The 17147-nt window shown below is 46.8% G+C and overlaps 1 protein-coding gene across 1 annotated transcript in view; it reads right to left on the bottom strand.

Moving 5' to 3' along the window:
- Positions 1-17147, bottom strand: part of LOC101534702 (uncharacterized protein C3orf20) — a 34317-nt gene that overhangs the window by 2946 nt on the left and 14224 nt on the right. The window contains exons 5-14 of the mRNA XM_058678392.1: positions 16735-16870; positions 15455-15736; positions 12235-12384; positions 11687-11807; positions 9321-9452; positions 8509-8632; positions 6982-7234; positions 4309-4612; positions 2116-2223; positions 885-1027 (exon numbers count right to left, since the gene is read on the bottom strand). Coding sequence (XP_058534375.1) covers positions 885-1027; positions 2116-2223; positions 4309-4612; positions 6982-7234; positions 8509-8632; positions 9321-9452; positions 11687-11807; positions 12235-12384; positions 15455-15736; positions 16735-16870 — 1753 coding nt within the window. The remainder of the gene's footprint in view (positions 1-884; positions 1028-2115; positions 2224-4308; positions 4613-6981; positions 7235-8508; positions 8633-9320; positions 9453-11686; positions 11808-12234; positions 12385-15454; positions 15737-16734; positions 16871-17147) is intronic.

Raw genomic sequence — 17147 nt, 5'->3', positions numbered from 1 at the left:
CAGACAACACCAACTATATATGCTTGGTTGATTTAAACTTGAAAAGGCTCCTTAACAAACACACGGCAACCCTGTAAGCTGGGCACTGTCCTTACAGGACTAGAGAGGCAAACTGATCAAGCACAGTCAGTGGCCCAGGAAGGAGCAGAGCAGGGGCTCCAGCCTGCACCTGGGGACTCCTGACTGGCTAAGTGTCTCACTGTACTGCACTGTGTGGTCTTTAGAAGCTGCTCACCTCTGCGTCACAGACAACAGCATGTCCTGAAGGCCAGGCCGTGACTGAGCCCAGATGTGTGTCAGACCTACATATGATCTCCTCACCTGGGCTGGGCTCAAAAAGTTCTTAATAAGGTGGCCTTCCCTGGTCAAACAGCCTGAACTCAGAAGTCTGGAAGAAGACTTAAGCTAGCCTGTCCTCTCCCAGGGGCCTGAGCTTACATCATAAGTGACCCATGATCTCATGGTCCAAATGGCATACCCAACACAAGCAGGCATGGAAGTACACACAGGGTGGGGCAGGGATGCATTGGGGCCTCTGCCCATCTATCCCTGTCCCTACTTGACTGCCCATCAGACACTGGCACTGCGACACGGTACTCATGTCCCTTCCTCAAAAACATTCTTTGTCCAAACTTGTGTCCCAAAGAAACCTACAAGTGGCCTCATGTGTGTCTCATCATTGCCTTCTCCCTCTCCCCTTTGCCCTCTGTCACATTCTCTTGCTGCAGCCCCTCCAACATGTGTTGCAAGCTGAGGTTTGCTTCCCCAGCTCTGCTCCCTGCCCACCTCACCACTTTCACCACCTGCTCCCCAACAGAGCACCACCTGCTCACAGCCCAAGGCTGCCCCCATCCCAGTCCCTCCCTGGACCTCTCCTGTCTTACTTGAACTTGTAGTTGTCTGGGAGGAAGTAGCCCATCTTGCAGTCCTGCTGTGTGCGGGAGATCTGTTTGAGCAGATTCTGCTTGTTCAGGCCATATCCATTGAACACACGGCCCCCGAAGAGGAGCTTCCCCTCAGAAAACATCTGTGTGCAGACAAGGAACACATTAGTATCGCAGCAAGGACTGTAGAACCGGGAGTTCTGTGCCTTGGAGGGCAATGCCACTGTCCTCTCAGAACCTGTGTGAGAATGTTGGCCTTTGGTAGCTTGGGAAGGGGACTGGTTTCCCTAAGCTGTCCAGAGAGGTGTGCCTGTCCTGGCCCCTGGCCTAGGTCCACAGAAGACACCTACTTGTTCCTGTTGGTGAACATGCTCCAATGTCATCTCACACATAAACGCTTCCAGACTACTGGAGCCAGAGGGTGTCTTCCCCACTAGACAGCTCCCAGTCACCGGCCTACAGCCATCTCACTGCCGTGTCCCTACCCACTTGGGGGGATGCAGTGTTCAGCTTGTCCCATGGTATAGCACCCTTTGTACCTCCATCATCTGCACATCATCCTCCATAAGACACCTGTCCAATTAGTTCTGTGCAACGATATCCATCACAATATGTTCATGCACGATCAGCTCATCTAGTCCCTCCCACAAGTAGGCATAACCTTGATGTTGAAGATAAAAGCAAAGAGAGTAGAAAGAGGAAATGGTAGACTCTTAGCAGTTATGTGGCTATGGGGAAATGCTCATGGGATTTTGATTTACAAACCAGGACCCCAAGTATCCATATGGAAAAAGACCACAGAGGCCAGACACTGATACATGGGGTAAGTGTGGACCATGGGTGCCCATGGCATTTACGCATCACTATCAGATTAACACATGAGACTGAGAAATAGGAGGTGTAATTATTTTCTACATTCTATTTTCTAAGTTTTCTAGAATAAACAAACATAACTTTTCCAATATATTCTTCTTAATACAAGGTCAATTACAAACAAACATGGTGAGAATCTGACTCTATGGGTTTGCCATCAGTCATCCCAGTGTCCTGGGATGGGGATGTGTGGGCTCCAGCTGGAGTAGGAGCTGGGTGGCTCTTTCTTTCTGCTCTCTGAGCCTCAGCCTGGGTGGAGAGAGGATCCTATAAGGCCCCTGCCTCCCCTTCCTCCCACATCTATGGTCCTGCAGGGGCAGGCCGTGGGCCAGGATGTCCCCGCAGGGCTCCAACTCACCAAGACCATGCCCTGCACCACAGCATGCTTCTTCACCAACAGGGGAGGGGTCTTCTGCAGGGGGCTGTCCAGGTCATACTGCAGCAGGCGGTAGGGGTCATGCCAGCACTGCCAACACAGGAGTGTGGGGTCAAGAGCAAGCACTTGGATGACCATGTTCTTGGCTGTACTATGTTCATGGCTAGGCTATGTTCCCCCCAGTCCCAGATTTCTGTAATTCTTCCCACCCCACACATGCTTAAGCACCCTTCTTGCCAGGGGACCTCAGAGATGTGCCCTGGCTCAGTTTAGCACTATCTCTGGAGAAAGGCTTCGTAGAGATGACAGCCCTTCACCCCATCCTTCCCCACACCACGTGACATCCACTGTCCTGGTTCTCTGGGATCCACAGAAGGTGATAGTTCTTGTTCTTGCCCTGGTTGAGGTCCTGCAGAGGTTTGAAGACGCAAAGCAATCCCCTTAAAGGATTCCTCTGCTGGCTGCCCTTTGGACCTTCCCTGTCACTAAACCTAGTGTGAGCACCTAACAGGGCCCACTCCTCATGGTAAGCGGTGCTGTTTCAGATCAAAGCTGGCCTCCTTCCTCTCCCTCCTTTGGATGTTATGTATCCACTAATGTTGCTAACTCACTGGCTTTAGCTGCCTTTTGTTTCCAGGTGTCTCAGGGTGACCTCCTATCACCGTCTAAGCAGTGAAACCCACAGCTCATCATGCTCTTGTTACCAGAAAATAGCTGATAACAATAGCTGGTAACAATATCTGGCACTCCATCCCTGTACTCACTTCCTAGTGCCATTCCTTCAGGAGTTCAACCACCTTTGGTCAGGCCTTGTCCTCTTCAGGCTGTACTGAACTGGACTATGACTGCTCAGGGACAACTTGACTGAAGAAATAGTCCCAAGGTAACTAAAGTCACCTGCCAGCTCCCTCCAGGAAGAGGCTATTTGTTTCCTTACATAGATGGGCACAGAGCAGGTACACAATGAACATTGCTGAATTGGAGTCAGTGGGAAACTGACTCCAGAAAACAATTGCATTTTTGATGTATAGGCCAGGGATGACTTTGTACCATCTTGGAATGAGACAGGACAAGAAATGATTAAAACCCTGAGCTCCTGGCAATGGCTAGAGTATGGGTCCAATGGTGAGCAAGTGATGGTCAACAAAGGACCGCTCCTGGGAGGAGGAGATGGAGATGGTGTCTATGCAAATCCACTCCCAGGGCATCCCTAAAAAATCAGGAAGCTATAATGGGGCCCAGGCAAAGACAATGGATTACAGAATAAAGGGGGGTAAAAAGCCTGAAAAAAGTTACTATGTGGACACTCAACTCACTTGGCATCCAATGTGGCACTGTGCCTGGAGTTAAGACTGGCCCTTATTTGTGCTACGACTGCTAGGAGTTACTGCAAACTTAGAGGATGATGAACGCTGTGACGGAGAGCCAGGGCCAGCAGGTAGAAGGGGTTTCTTGGATCCCGAGTCTCTCATGGGACTTCACTATCAGTAGCCTGCTTCCCTTGTCCCTCTTCACAAAGACCACTGCCTCTTTCAGGGACACTCACCACCTGTCTGAACCCCAAACATCCAGGAATGCTCTATCTTAGCTCCAGGAAACAGCAGGCACCAGTTTCTGGGCTCCTATATTCTCACAGTAGCCCAGTCACAGGCTTCCTGGAGCCTGTCATAGCTGCAGCCAGGCTGGAGCTCCTCCAAGACCTTGCTGGTATCTGAGTGAAAGGCAGGTGACAATGTCAGCAAATGCCTAACCAATTATGAGACCCAGGATACTGTGGTGACCAATGTATCTTCTCTAGATACACAAACTTATAAATAAACATCAGTGAATTAAGTATATCAGAAATAAAGGACAATGTCTGGCTTTGTCACAAAGCTCATCAGAGGTGTCTGCACTGATGTTCTGACATTTATCCTGGGATAAGAGGATGGGAAAACAGAAGAGGTAAGAAAGATCACATACTCAGTGTGTGTTTGTGTGTCTGTGTGTATGTGTGTGTGCGTGTGTGTGTAGGGGAAGTATATGCAAAGGTCCCAGCACAAAAATAAACTAAGTTTCTCAGCGAATTCTAACACCAGGAGAAAAGGTAGGTGGAGAAGTGGGGAGGGGACACAGTTCCAAACGCACCTTTCTTACCCTTGTCCTTTGGGGCCTCCTTACTGGGCCCAGACCTACCTGGAGACAGGGTGAGGCACGGCCTCGCTGCTGGTGTCTGTAGAGCGTGTCCAGAAGCCACTTGAGGTGGGCTGTGCTGCTGGGGTTCTGGCTTGAAAGTATCCCAATCACAAGAACTTGGTTGGGGTCTCGGGGCAGAGACAGGAATCGCTCCAGCTCCAAGTCAGACACCAGAGGCACCTTGGCTATGCACCTACAGCCGGCTCGGGCATCTTCTTTGCGCATGAGCTTCCGCAGCATCAGTGGGCAGTCTGAGGGCGAGGCCACCCACCTGGCGGAGCTGCGCACCTCCTTGGTCTTCCCTCTGCAAGCAAGAGCACACTGGCCAGGAGCTCTCATTGGACAGGGCTCAGGGCACTGCCCTCAGAACTCCAGAGGAGTGAAGGCCCCACTGCAGAGGCTGGGTTGCAGGCAGAGGTTAGTCTGGTCTCCACTCCCAACATGCAGCTCCTCCTTCAGTGGATCTCTAACCCCTCTGGGCTGCATTTCTTCAGGTGCAAAACGGGAATGACAAGTCACTTCTTCATCCAACCATACAGTCAAGAGATGCTTTGGAGGCCTTCCTCACTGCTTTTGGCCACACCCATGTCCCACACCATCCATTACAAGTTTCTCCTGGATACATCCAAGGCAGAGCTAGGATCTAACCACTCCTGTGTTCCACCCCAAAGGTCGTGGTCCCAGCCTCCCTCATCTCTGATGCGCCTCTGGTGGGTCTTGCGCTTTCTTCCCTGCCCTCTCTTCAGTTTGTTCTGCACAGAATTGACCCCATGTTGTTGAAGGTTACACACACACACACACACACAAACACACAAAGAAGCAAGATACCAAAGATGCACCAAATAGATTATTTAAATAAAGTTCTAAAATAACAAGAAGAAGAAGTAATCTCTGTGTTGGAAATTTTCCATCAGGGGAGGGAAAAGGGCTTGGTGACTGCAAGAGGACATGAGGCTTCAAAGAAGCTAGTAAATTTTGATTTCTTGGGCCTAGGGCAATGGCTCAACTCCTAAATCCTCACCTTGCATGCACTGGGATCCCACATGGGCCCTAGTTCATGTCCCAGCTGCTCCACTTCCCATCCAGCTCCCTGCCTGAGATCTGGGAAGGCAGTGGGAGATAGCCCGAGACCCTGAGACCCTGCACCCACGTGAGAAGGCCGGAAGAGGCTCCTCCTGACTCCTGGCTTCTTATAAGTTCAGTTCTGGCCATTTTGGCCTCTTGGGGAGTGAACTGGTAGTTGGAAGATCCTTCCATTCCCTCTCCTTTCTGTAATTTGATCTGCCTTTTCAATAAAACCAAATAAATCTTAAAAAAAAATGAAAGTTTGATTTCTTGACTTGGTGGTCATAGGTGATAATCATAGCACTGTTCTCTGAAGTCACTAAGTTTTCTTTGAACATTTTAAAAAGAGTTAAAAACATAGCTTATGGGCCCGGCGGCGTGGCCTAGCAGCTAAAGTCCTCGCCTTGAACACACTGGGATCCCATATGGGCACCGGTTCTAATCCCGGCAGCTCCACTTCCCATCCAGCTCCCTGCTTCTGGTCTGGGAAAGCAGTCGAGGACGGACCAAGGCCTTGGGAGCCTGCACCCATGTGGGAGACCCGGAAGAGGTTCCTGGTTCCCGGCTTCGGATCGGCGCGCACCAGCCGTTGCGGCTCACTTGGGGAGTGAATCATCGGACGGAAGATCTTCCTCTCTGTCTCTCCTCCTCTCTGTATATCTGACTGTAATAAAATAAATAAATCTTAAAAAAAAAAAAACATAGCTTATGTTATGCTAAAAACAAAGTAAGGTAAATCAGTTTACAACACATTCCTCCTTAAATTAAGGAAATTAACATTAATAAGGCTGATTGAGCAAATCCCTGCCAACCAACGGCCTGATCTCAATTCACACCACTGTCCCCTTCTTCCCAATGCTCCAGTCTCACTGGTCGCCTTCCTGTCACACACCCAACCTGCTTTTGCTTAGGGTTTTGGCACTTGCTATATCCTTTTCCTGAAGTTCCCTTCCCATATCTCATTGCCATCCTTCAGATCTCCATTTAAATATCATCCCCAGTTGCCTGTATCGATTTCTTTTCCAAAATGAAAAACAGTCTGCCCTACTTCCTACCGCCTAATCCCAGGGGTCATCCAGCATTTTCTATCCCCCTAATCCCAGGGGTCATCCAGCATTTTCTATTCAGAGTCAGGCAGATCTTTTAGGCCTGATGATCATTGTCAAAATCAGTTCACATTTCAACTGTTGTCAGAACGTAGCTATAGAAGGTAGGTAAATGTGTGGATCCATGCTCCAATAATACCTTTGTATTCGGTAACATTTGCATTTCAGATTAGTTCAAATGTCATGAAATACTCATTTGATCTTTTTCCATTCAAGTACTTTAAAATGTAAAAAAAATTCATAGTTTGCCCAGAAAAAACAACTTGGCCAGATCTGACAGACAGCAAATACCTTCTCTAACATGTTACCCATTATTTTTCTTCCAAGCCTGGATCACTACCTAAAATTATTTCAATAATTTATCTGTTCATTTCCTATCTTGTTCTCTCCCTATAAGGTACGCTCCAAAAGGTAGGGTCCTCAGCTGTTTGGTTGGCTATTGAATATCTGCTGCACATCACAGCCCTTGGGACTTACGGAACAGATGGGGGATTAAGCTAACCTGGCTGTGCCCACGGCTTTGGTCGCAATTTTGATGGTTTTCTTTCTAGCAGAGCTCACAGGAACAAGCTCAGGCTTCTCCTTTGAAGGTTCTTCCAGTGAATATTCTTGTTGAGCTGACTGAGGTGGTGAAACAGGTTTTTCTACGAATAAAGCTAGTTTGGTATCCTGCTTGAGAAAAGATCCAGATTTCAACCCGAACTGATCAAATTCTGCCTCTTTTTTTATGAGAGGATAGTCTATGGTGAGCAGACCTGTTAACAAAAGACACCACTGTTACTTTCCCTTCGTGGCTGGCCCTTCTCTGCCCCTCTTTCCAAGTCCTAAATAGCATAGCCCATGTCATTCCATCCCCGTTTCCCTTCTTCACTCTTTATTCCTCGACCTAGATTGCCAACCTCCTGAGTCTAGCCCAGTGCCCCAAACTTAGTATAGCTGGAGATAATACAAGCTGAATGTAAGAACACATAAATATCATATCTATTTATTCTTCAAAATCCCAGCTTCAAGCTTATTTTGCCCAGGTGGCTCATGTTCATTCAGCTCTGTGTCCTTTGTCCAACCCAGGGAAGGCAGATGTAGCACTCCTGGTCTGTGCACCCCGCCCCCATGAGAATGCTGTTCCCTGGCTCTAGGGTTACACCAATCTCATCTGCTTTCTTTGCAGTGCTGTGTATATTTATATGTTTGTTTTTCTTTTTCTTCAAAACTAGAAAACTTCTGGGAATAAATATCTATCATTTCTTTACTTATAAAAACATTTGTTGAATACAGGTGCTGGGCATATAGAGATAAATCAAGGAAAGGTTCCTGGCTTCTGGAAAATACCAGTGAGAGTATAATGTAGGAGACAAACAAGGAAATAATTGTCATACTAAATAGTAAGATTTAGAACTACAACAGGTATGAAGCACTGTGAGAATTCAGATACAGAACACAGTCTCGAGGAGTACAGAGGATTCCACAAGAACACCTGCATGCAGGAAGCACGCCTCTTGGTGCTCAGCCAGGGTGTTTCACAGAGCAAGGTCAATGTCTTCTGGCTTCCATGTCTGTCAGCAGTTAGGAGAGATGAGATGTCACCGGGTGCCGGGATCACCCTCACTGGGCCTAGGTGAGATCTGGGGTTTAACAGGACAGGCAAGGGAAGGCAAGCTTTTCTCTACCAAGTGACACCTTTCATAGAACGCAAGAGAATGGGGGGCCACAAATGGATTATGTTTGAGAGGGAGAAGATGATGAAGGTGAAAGGTACCAAGTAGTAAGACAATGGAAGGTACAGGAAAACAAGACAATCACAGGGAGGCATCAAAACACATGAAGATAGGTTTCAGAAATCAAAGCTGACTAAGTTCACTGTTCTTGGCTGGGTGGTCTCAGGCCAAGTCTTCCAGTAACCTGAACCCAATGTTCCTATTTTAAATTCGGAAACACCCCTGCCAGGACTATATGGTTCACATTCATCACATAACAGTGGTAAAGACTGAGAAGCCATTGAATGGCCTCCCCCCACTTTCTGCTCCCTCACCTGCTGCCATCAAGATAGAATTCGTAAACAAACTCATGGTCTTCTGAAAACGCTTCCTGAGCTCATTCAAGGCTCGGCTCATCATAGACAGCTTGTCATCCATCGCGTTGATTCTGTGTGTTAGCTTGACAGAAGCAAAGAGAAAGAGTGCTTGCCACTTGCCCCTGAAAGAGCCATCTGTCCAGCCCAGTGACAATCATGTGTTTTAATTTAGGTGTTCTACCTGGAAGCCACCTTTCTCCTTCCAGTCCAATGAATTCCTGCACAACAGACCAGATGAAGCTGCCAAAAAACTATCCATGGCCAAACTTTCAGAAATTGACTAGGACATACCAGCCCCAGGCCTCTTGTTTCAATTCAGGATTGATATGAAAGGTCATCCCAGTTTCTAATGGATCCAGAATCCTTTGCTATGTCTGCCCTGGAGCTCAACCTCTGTTGAACCCAAACCCTCACCTCAATGAGGCTATTGCCACAGAGTCCTGTGCATTTACCTCAACATCCAAGACTGTTTTCCAGGAAATCTGACACAAGATCTTCTCTGGACACCAGCAGTATTTCACTGGTAAGGTAAACCCAGACTCTGACTCCAGAGTGAACTGTAACCGGGTCTGACTTGTTCTCCAGAAAGTCTCCCCCTGACCTCCTCAGCCATCAGTGATTGTGCTCTCTACTCTAAACTTCCACATCTGTTCATTCCTGTCCTGTCTGCCCTGAATCTGTGCAAGAGAGGCTGATGGAGGATATGTACAAAGGCCCTGGGATGTGAAGGGGAACTCATGTGGAGATGCCATGGGGTTGGGTTGCCTTACCCGTTTATTGTGCAACGTCTTGTGGGGACATTTTTTGGCTGATACAGTCAGTGTTACTGTCTCATTCTGAGAGGTGAAGGTGACTGTGATACATTCCTTTCCCAGGATTGTTAGCTTCATTTGCTTATTCACCTGCAGATGAGGAAATCAGTTCTTATTAAGATTCCTATTTCCCTTGTCCCTCCTACCTCTCCTGGACCCACTCTGAAACACAAAACACCTCTTGGCTTGTAGAAGAACAGGACACGGTTTCACATGCACAGTGTTTCTTCCACACAGTGTCCCTACCCAAGAGCCTTCGTGTGCAGTCTGCAGGACTGTGCTTCCCCTGACCTACAATACCCCCTTGCCTACACACACTCCAGCATGCCCCTGAACCAAGGCAAATATTTGCCCATTTTCTTTCTGCATTTCCTTCTGTTATTCCAGTTTTTGGCCCACAGATCAACATCCTCTTCAATGAGTACCTTCCTTACACTCTGTAATCTAGATGCTATTCCCTCACAGCACCCTGAAAACACAAGGCTTGCAATTTTTTTTTTTTTTTTTACATCTTCAGACCTGTTGTTCACTCTCACTTAAGAGAGATACTATTCTGTCCTGTCCTTATTCTAGAGAGATGTAGTACAAATTCAGGGTTTTAGAGAGTTGAGGTTCTGCAGTCAGACAAATTAAATAACAACGTAGGGATTGTCAGTTGAGCTATTTTATGGAAATTAGCTCTCTGAGCCTAAGGATAATAACAAAATCTTAAAAAAAAAAAAAACCTTTTAAAGATGCTCTACTTACTTGAAAGTTACACATGGGGGCAACAGAAGAGAGAATAAAGAACGGCCACATGGCCAGGACTGAGCAAGGCTGAAGCTAGGAGCTTCATTTGAATCTCCCACGTGGGTGACAAGGGGCTACTCAGGCCATCTTCTGTTTTCCCAGGCCATCAGCAGGGAGCTGGATCAGAAGCAGAGCAACTTGGCTATGAATCAGTGTGTACATGGTCTGCTTGTATTATAGATACAATGCCAGCTCATAAACTCTTTCTCTTAGGACAATGTGCAGATTTCTTTTTAATTTTATTTTTAATCTTGTTTATATACCTGAGAGGGATGCATACCCATATTGGTCATTAGGGTGGACAGGGTCAGATTAGAAGGTGGGTGGGGCAGATATTTCAGTCTTTTTTTGTTTGTTTTTCTCCTCTGTCTGCAGGGAAGGAAGGGAAGAGGGCTACTCCCTGCTGTCAAACTACATGAGTACTCAGGAATGGGGGACGATGCTTCAATGATGCCCCAGAGAACTCAATATTGGGAAGAGCATTCTAGGGGTGTTATGTAAGTAGTTTTGATAGCCCTAAGACATTGTCAGTTTCATTGTTGCAGGGTTGTAAAAATCTTTCCAGGGTCTACTGGCTGACAAAGCCCATCTTAGTGCATCCACAGACACATGAACATGCTGCAGAGCTTGGTCAGGCAAGTGTTCCAACCTGTTTTGCTTTCCATCCTCTAACAAGGCAGCTGACATCCTTTGTTGGCCTGGATGACCTGACCATCATGCCCTCATGCACATCTGGACATACTGTCCACTGTACAGGCATCAGCAACTGATGAGGTCCAGTCCTAATATATGTACTCCAACAATACCTAAGAGTGTCGGTAGTGCTATTCATGAAAAATACACTGAATGAAAATTACAAGCACATAATCTCATCAATTAATCATATATTAATGTTTTTATATTATTTACTACATATTTGATGAATAACCATATGAACAACAAATGAATGAAAAAGGTTTAAATCTACTAGCCAAACTGACTCTTAGGTATTTCAATTTCATAGACAGTAAATTTATAAAAATAATTTGGAGACCAATATAAAATTGCTTTTACTTCTACTACCTGTCGAGAATGAAAGTAAATCTATCAATCATGACAACTGTAATTTTATAACATAGGGACTTTTTAACAAGGGAGCAGGCATTTAGCCTAGCAGTTAGGACACCAGGATTTCACACTGGAGTTCTCAGGTGTGGTGCTGGGCCCTGCCTCCTGACTCCAGCTTCTTGCTACTGTAGACCCCAGGAGGTAGCCTGATGGCTCAGTAGGGTTCCTGCCACCAACATAGGAGATCTGGATTGAGTGCCTAGGTTCCTGGCTTCAGTCAGACCCAGTTGTGATTGGTGAGTGTGTCTAGGGACTTAATTAGGGGATAGGAGTTTTCTCTGTCAAACAATTTAAGAACCTCAGAATAAGATTAAAAGCTTCTTGAGGTACACTTTGGCTCTTGATGCTGGGCAGCCCATAGAAGGCTTTTAAGGCCATAGCTGGGCAATGGTGTTCACCACCACCCCTCCTGTGCTACCCCCACCTACCATATATTCCAGTGAGAGTAAAGTCTCCGTTTCAGAAGTCCAGCTCCACTTATGGACTAGGTAGCCTTTGTGGTCAGTGGTGCTCCCACCGTTCTCATCCAAAACCAAGATATATGGGCAGCTAGGAGAGACACAGCAATAAGTAGCTACTACCAGGCCTCAGAAGGATGCCCTCCATCACTACAAGTTATAGGTGGGGACGGCAAGCAGTCTCACCTGTCCTGCCAAATATGGTCCACAGCCCCTCAACACATGGTATGATAATACCATTGGAGTCTAGCGAAGCTGATGGAGGCTTAAACCAAACCAAAAGAGATACAACAGGACTTGGGGAGTTGCTCTTCAAACTGACTGTGACATGGCTCCTGCAAGGAAAGGTCAAGCCACACCATCCCCATGCTTTTGTAGACACTGCCTTAGCCCTGCTTCAATGCATTACTGACATTTGAATTTTGCCTGGTCCCTCTTTTAATTAGGGATTCCTAGATACCACTTCAGTCCCATAGAGATAATTTTATGGGGTAGGGAATTCCCTCAAATGCACTTACCAGGTCTTTACATTGTAGTGAACATAACCCTGGCTATCTGCAATGAACAGGGCCAGGAGGGAACGAGGTAGGTCATTGTAGAGGTAGGTGATGGTTCGCTCTCTGCAGCATGTGGGGATCTGACATGCAGCAATGTTTCCAGAAGGGTAACTGGTAGAAATGGTTAAGTAGAATTTCCCAGGTTTGGTTCTCCTATGCCTCATGGAAACACATCTACAAGTCATTGTGTTAGCTTTCTTGTAAAAAAAAAAAAAAAAAGATTTATTTATTTTTATTGCAAAGTCAGATATATAGAGAGGAGGAGAGACAGAGAGGAAGGTCTTCCATCCAATAATTCACTACCCAAGTGACCACAATCGCTGGAGCTGCACCAATCCAAAGCCAGGAGCCAGGAGCTCTTCCAGGTCTCCCACATGGGTACAGGGTCCCAAGGCTTTGGGCCGTCCTTGACTGCTTTCCCAGGCCACAAGCAGGGAGCTGGATGGGAAGTGGGGCTGCCAGAATTATATAGAATCAGTGCCCATATGGGATCCCAGCGCGTTCAAGGCGAGGACTTTAGCCACTAGGCCACCGTGCTGGGCCCACTGTGTTAGCTTTTAGGTGCAGCATTCTCCATCCTGAAAGACCCGCCCTGCACATGCATAGTAACATTGGTTATGGAACCCAACTGTGTCATGGGTGCCTTCCTTCCTGTATCCTTTTCATATTTCTAACACCTTCTTTTGGTGGTTCCTTTTTCTCTGCTTCATAGATGAGTAGATGAGTGATTTCCCCAGGTCTGATAGTTTTCCTGGGACATAAGATTTTCAGTGCAAAACCCAGGAAAAGTCCTAAGAAAACCAGGAGGATCTGCCCTATAACACACCACAGGAAACTTAGAGTCAAGATTCATTCTCAAAGAACCAGAATATTTCTTGTCCTCCTGTTTTTCTTAATTTGAAACAGAAAGAGAATGCTCCCATTCAATTGCTTATATGCAGTTTTAATGGACCAAAAATTATCAAGATTATCTCAAAAAATCCTCTAAATAAGTGGAAGGACTCATTTCCTGATTTCAAAAGTAACTCACAAGCTACAATTTTAAAAAAATCAGTGAGGTACTGATAGGAGGATGGAGAGACCAATGGATTAGAATTTAAAGACCAAAAATGGGGCCCGGCGGCGTGGTCTAGCGGCTAAAGTCCTCGCCTTGAAAGCCCTGGGATCCCATATGGGCGCCGGTTCTAATCCCGGCAGCTCCACTTCCCATCCAGCTCCCTGCTTGTGGCCTGGGAAAGCAGGAGAGGACAGCCCAATGCTTTGGGACCCTGCACCCGCGTGGGAGACCTGGAAGAGGTTCCTGGTCCCGGCATCGGTTTGGCGCGTACCGGCCCGTTGCGGCTCACTTGGGGAGTGAAACATCGGATGGAAGATCTTCCTCTCTATCTCTCCTCCTCTCTGTATATCCGGCTTTTCAGTAATAATAATAAAATCTTTAAAAAAAAAAAAAAAAAAAGACCAAAAATGAAACACATGCTTCCATAGTGAGCTGATTTTGGACCAGGATGCCAAACTCTTCAATGGGGGAAACAATGTTTTGTTTAACAGTGGTGCTGGGACAACAGGATATCTACACTCAAAGATTGAAACTGGAACTGTATCACATACCATATGCCCCCAAATGCAAAGATCTAGATGTAAGAGTTTTAACTATAAAACTCTTTTAAAAAAAAATACAGGCAAGTCTTCGTGACCTTGGATTCAGTAATGCTTTGTATGAAACCAAAAGGCAAAATCAATAAAAGATTTTATAAAATGGGAAAAAACTTCACCAAAACAAAAACTTCTGTTTTTATCAGTGGATACTGCAAAGAGAGGGAAAAGATACATTATAGCATGAAGAAACATTCACAAATCATATCCTTGCTAAGGGCACAGTATCTATAACACATAATAAGCCTTCTGTAACTCTTTTTTTTTTTTAAAAAAAAAGATAGATTGAAACATGAGCGAAGGATATGAATACACATTTCTCCATGGAAGATCTACCAGAAAAGGCACATGAAAACATTCTCCACATCATTAAACATTAAATACAAGTCAAAACCACAGTGAGATACAACTATAGCAGCATGAGTAAATAAGTACAATTAATACTGGTTGGTTCTGGGGCTGAAACTACTAGTATAAGCCAACTGTGGTTTGGGGATTTTAGATATACCAAAGACACACGAACATGAAGACAGATTTATTTTTGCATAAAAGCTTAGCAAAACAGCCTCTATGAAAACAGGATGTAATACTGAGCCCTCAGCAGGTAAGTGTATATTTCTGAGAAAAAGGTCTATAGCTTTCAAGAGATCTCAGAGAAAATGTGGCCCTTCCTGCCACTATACATGTCAACACTGGAATACAGCTACAGCTATGTCCGTAAACCCATGCATAATTGAGCAGCAAAAGGCTTATTCTCGGAGTATGTGGACTCTCAGGGTGAACAGACAAGGACATGAGGCTTCCCAGTTCAGCAGAGAGGGAAAGATGACGATTCCCCTGTATAACCAGCATATCGTAGAAGCATCACCTGGGGCCAGAGATACATTTTTCATAGCTTTAACTTCAAGGACACTGACTATGGATGTATTTCCTGCCTTGCACAGGAAGCCAGGGTGGGGTATACTCATTTTGGTCTCAATGGAACAGAAGGGTTTAAACTTGGGCACTCCAGCTTTGATCCTACTGAGTCTAACCTGGACAAACTTGTAACACCTGGAAGTCCCATTGGCAGGCTTCTCAAGGAGTGAAAACTCCTAAGAAAATCTCTATGCTGGGGCCCGGCGGCGTGGCCTAGCGGCTAGAGTCCTCGCCTTGAAAGCCCCGGGATCCCATATGGGCGCCGGTTCTAATCCCGGCAGCTCCACTTCCCATCCAGCTCCCTGCTTGTGGCCTGGGAAAGCAGTTGAGGACGGCCCAATGCATTGGGACACTGCACCCGCGTGGGAGACCCGGAAGAGGTTCCAGGTTCCCGGCTTCGGATCGGCGCGCATCGGTCCGTTGCGGCTCACTTGGGGAGTGAATCATCGGACGGAAGATCTTCCTCTCTGTCTCTCCTCTGTGTATATCTGGCTGTAATAAAATGAATAAATCTTTAAAAAAAAAAAAAAAAAAAAAAGAAAATCTCTATGCTGTTTGAAGCCCTGGAATTCTGTGGGGTGGAGCAGCGGGCATCCATATAAAAGGATACTACACGAAGGAGGAGCCGTCGTAGAAGGTGTAATGCAACTTAATGGGTTTCTTGGGCACCTTCTGCTTTTGAGAACGTTTGCAGTGAGAACGTTGTGTAGTAGAATGATGAAGACCAGGATTGGAGGTGTGAGCACTAGTCGTGCGAGAGGGATAGGAAGCTGCGGTCTGCAACTCCATTTTGTGGGTTGATGCAGATTCAAGGTGCACCTTTGTCCCATAGTTGCGGACAATCATCGGGTAGGAGATGCTCTTCCCTTTCCAGGCGGCTCGCTCAGCTTCTCTGAAGAGATCAGTGTGTCTGTCACCACCAGGCTGCACTCACCAGACAGTCCCATCCCACTCCCTGCGTGCTCCCTAGAGTACCAGTCTTAACCCATCCTCCCTCATCCTTATATGTAGCACTTTAGGGGAGCACTAGGATTGTTCTGGGGCCCTCCAAGACCAGCACTTACCTAACTGCTCTCCTGACTGTGGTGGTAAGGACCAAGAGGTCAAGAGGTGGGACTGTGTGCAGAAAGGGTCTGCTCAACCCCTAATCCTGAATTCCAGGGCAAGAGAGCCTTCTTTGAGAAGGTCATAGCCAGGAGGCCAGCTGGGTGGCTCGACATGAACTATGCTCTGACCCAGTGACCTCCTCCCCCGGCAGACACACCTGCCTTATCTGACTGAGATACTACATGGGAATAGGTTCTTAAATTCTTTAGGGTCTGTGTTCTTATGCTGATAATGTGCTAGGCCTCGTGGGACCAACATCATCAATACCATTAACTACCCTTGTCTGTTTTCTGGGAAGAGGGAGCAAGGAGAGGTTCCTCTTTTCTTTTGTAGTAGAGAACCTGACAAACTATCTTAAGAAATCTAATGTCATGACCCAAAGGCCGCAAATGGTAAGGAGCCACAGAGAGGGCATAACTGGGTAAACAGCACAGGGTGCAGGTGAAGGCCCTCTGCTTGAGGCCTGGGGAGCTTAGGGACCCCAGGCAGCTCCTCATCCATCTGGGATGCCTCTGTTTCCTCTTCTGCAAAACAGGCATTGGCCTTGTCTTCCCGCTGTGGCTGCAGCAAGATCACATAGAAAGGATGGTCAGGGTGGAAGGACCAGAACATGCGTTCACTCCTGGGATGCCACTCCTGAGGTTACCATGGGTAGTAGCAGGCAGTTGATGTACCCTAGTAGGAATCACACACTTCCTAACTACCCCTTTGGGGCTCTCAGCCAGAAGTGAATTCTTAGAACTTCTGATTTCCTCCTCTATTTCAACCACTGTATCTGCTCACATGTGGCAACACAACTTCTTCAGCTTCTCCCAGGCCTCAGGGCAAGGATCCCTGAACTCGATGTTATCAGGAGACGCTAGTACTACTTGAGGAAGTGGCGTGAAGACATCTTGTATAGCTTTGGATTTGCCTGTAGCTGAAGAAGCAAAGTGGGCGGGGGGAAAGAAGGATCAGAGAGGTGCTGTAGAAAGTGGGATCTCAGGATGGTCACAGGGGCCAGGAATAGTCCAAGGACAGCATCCCCTGAACATCAGAGCCACATGGCAGAAGGCAGGGGACTCAGGCTCCTCAGGGACAGCAACCAGGGAATGGTCACCCATAGAACAGACATCAACTGCGAGCCGACTGTCTAGGGCATGTGAGACCAGTTAGTACAGAGCAGTGAGATGGCCAGGAAGCAAAACAACAAATAA

The sequence above is a fragment of the Ochotona princeps genome, chromosome 21 (genome assembly GCF_030435755.1).
Source record: "Ochotona princeps isolate mOchPri1 chromosome 21, mOchPri1.hap1, whole genome shotgun sequence".
In the NCBI taxonomy this organism is placed as follows: Eukaryota; Metazoa; Chordata; class Mammalia; order Lagomorpha; family Ochotonidae; genus Ochotona; species Ochotona princeps.
The sequence above is the reverse complement of the archived record's forward strand: the minus strand, read 5'-3'. Positions and strand labels throughout refer to the sequence as shown.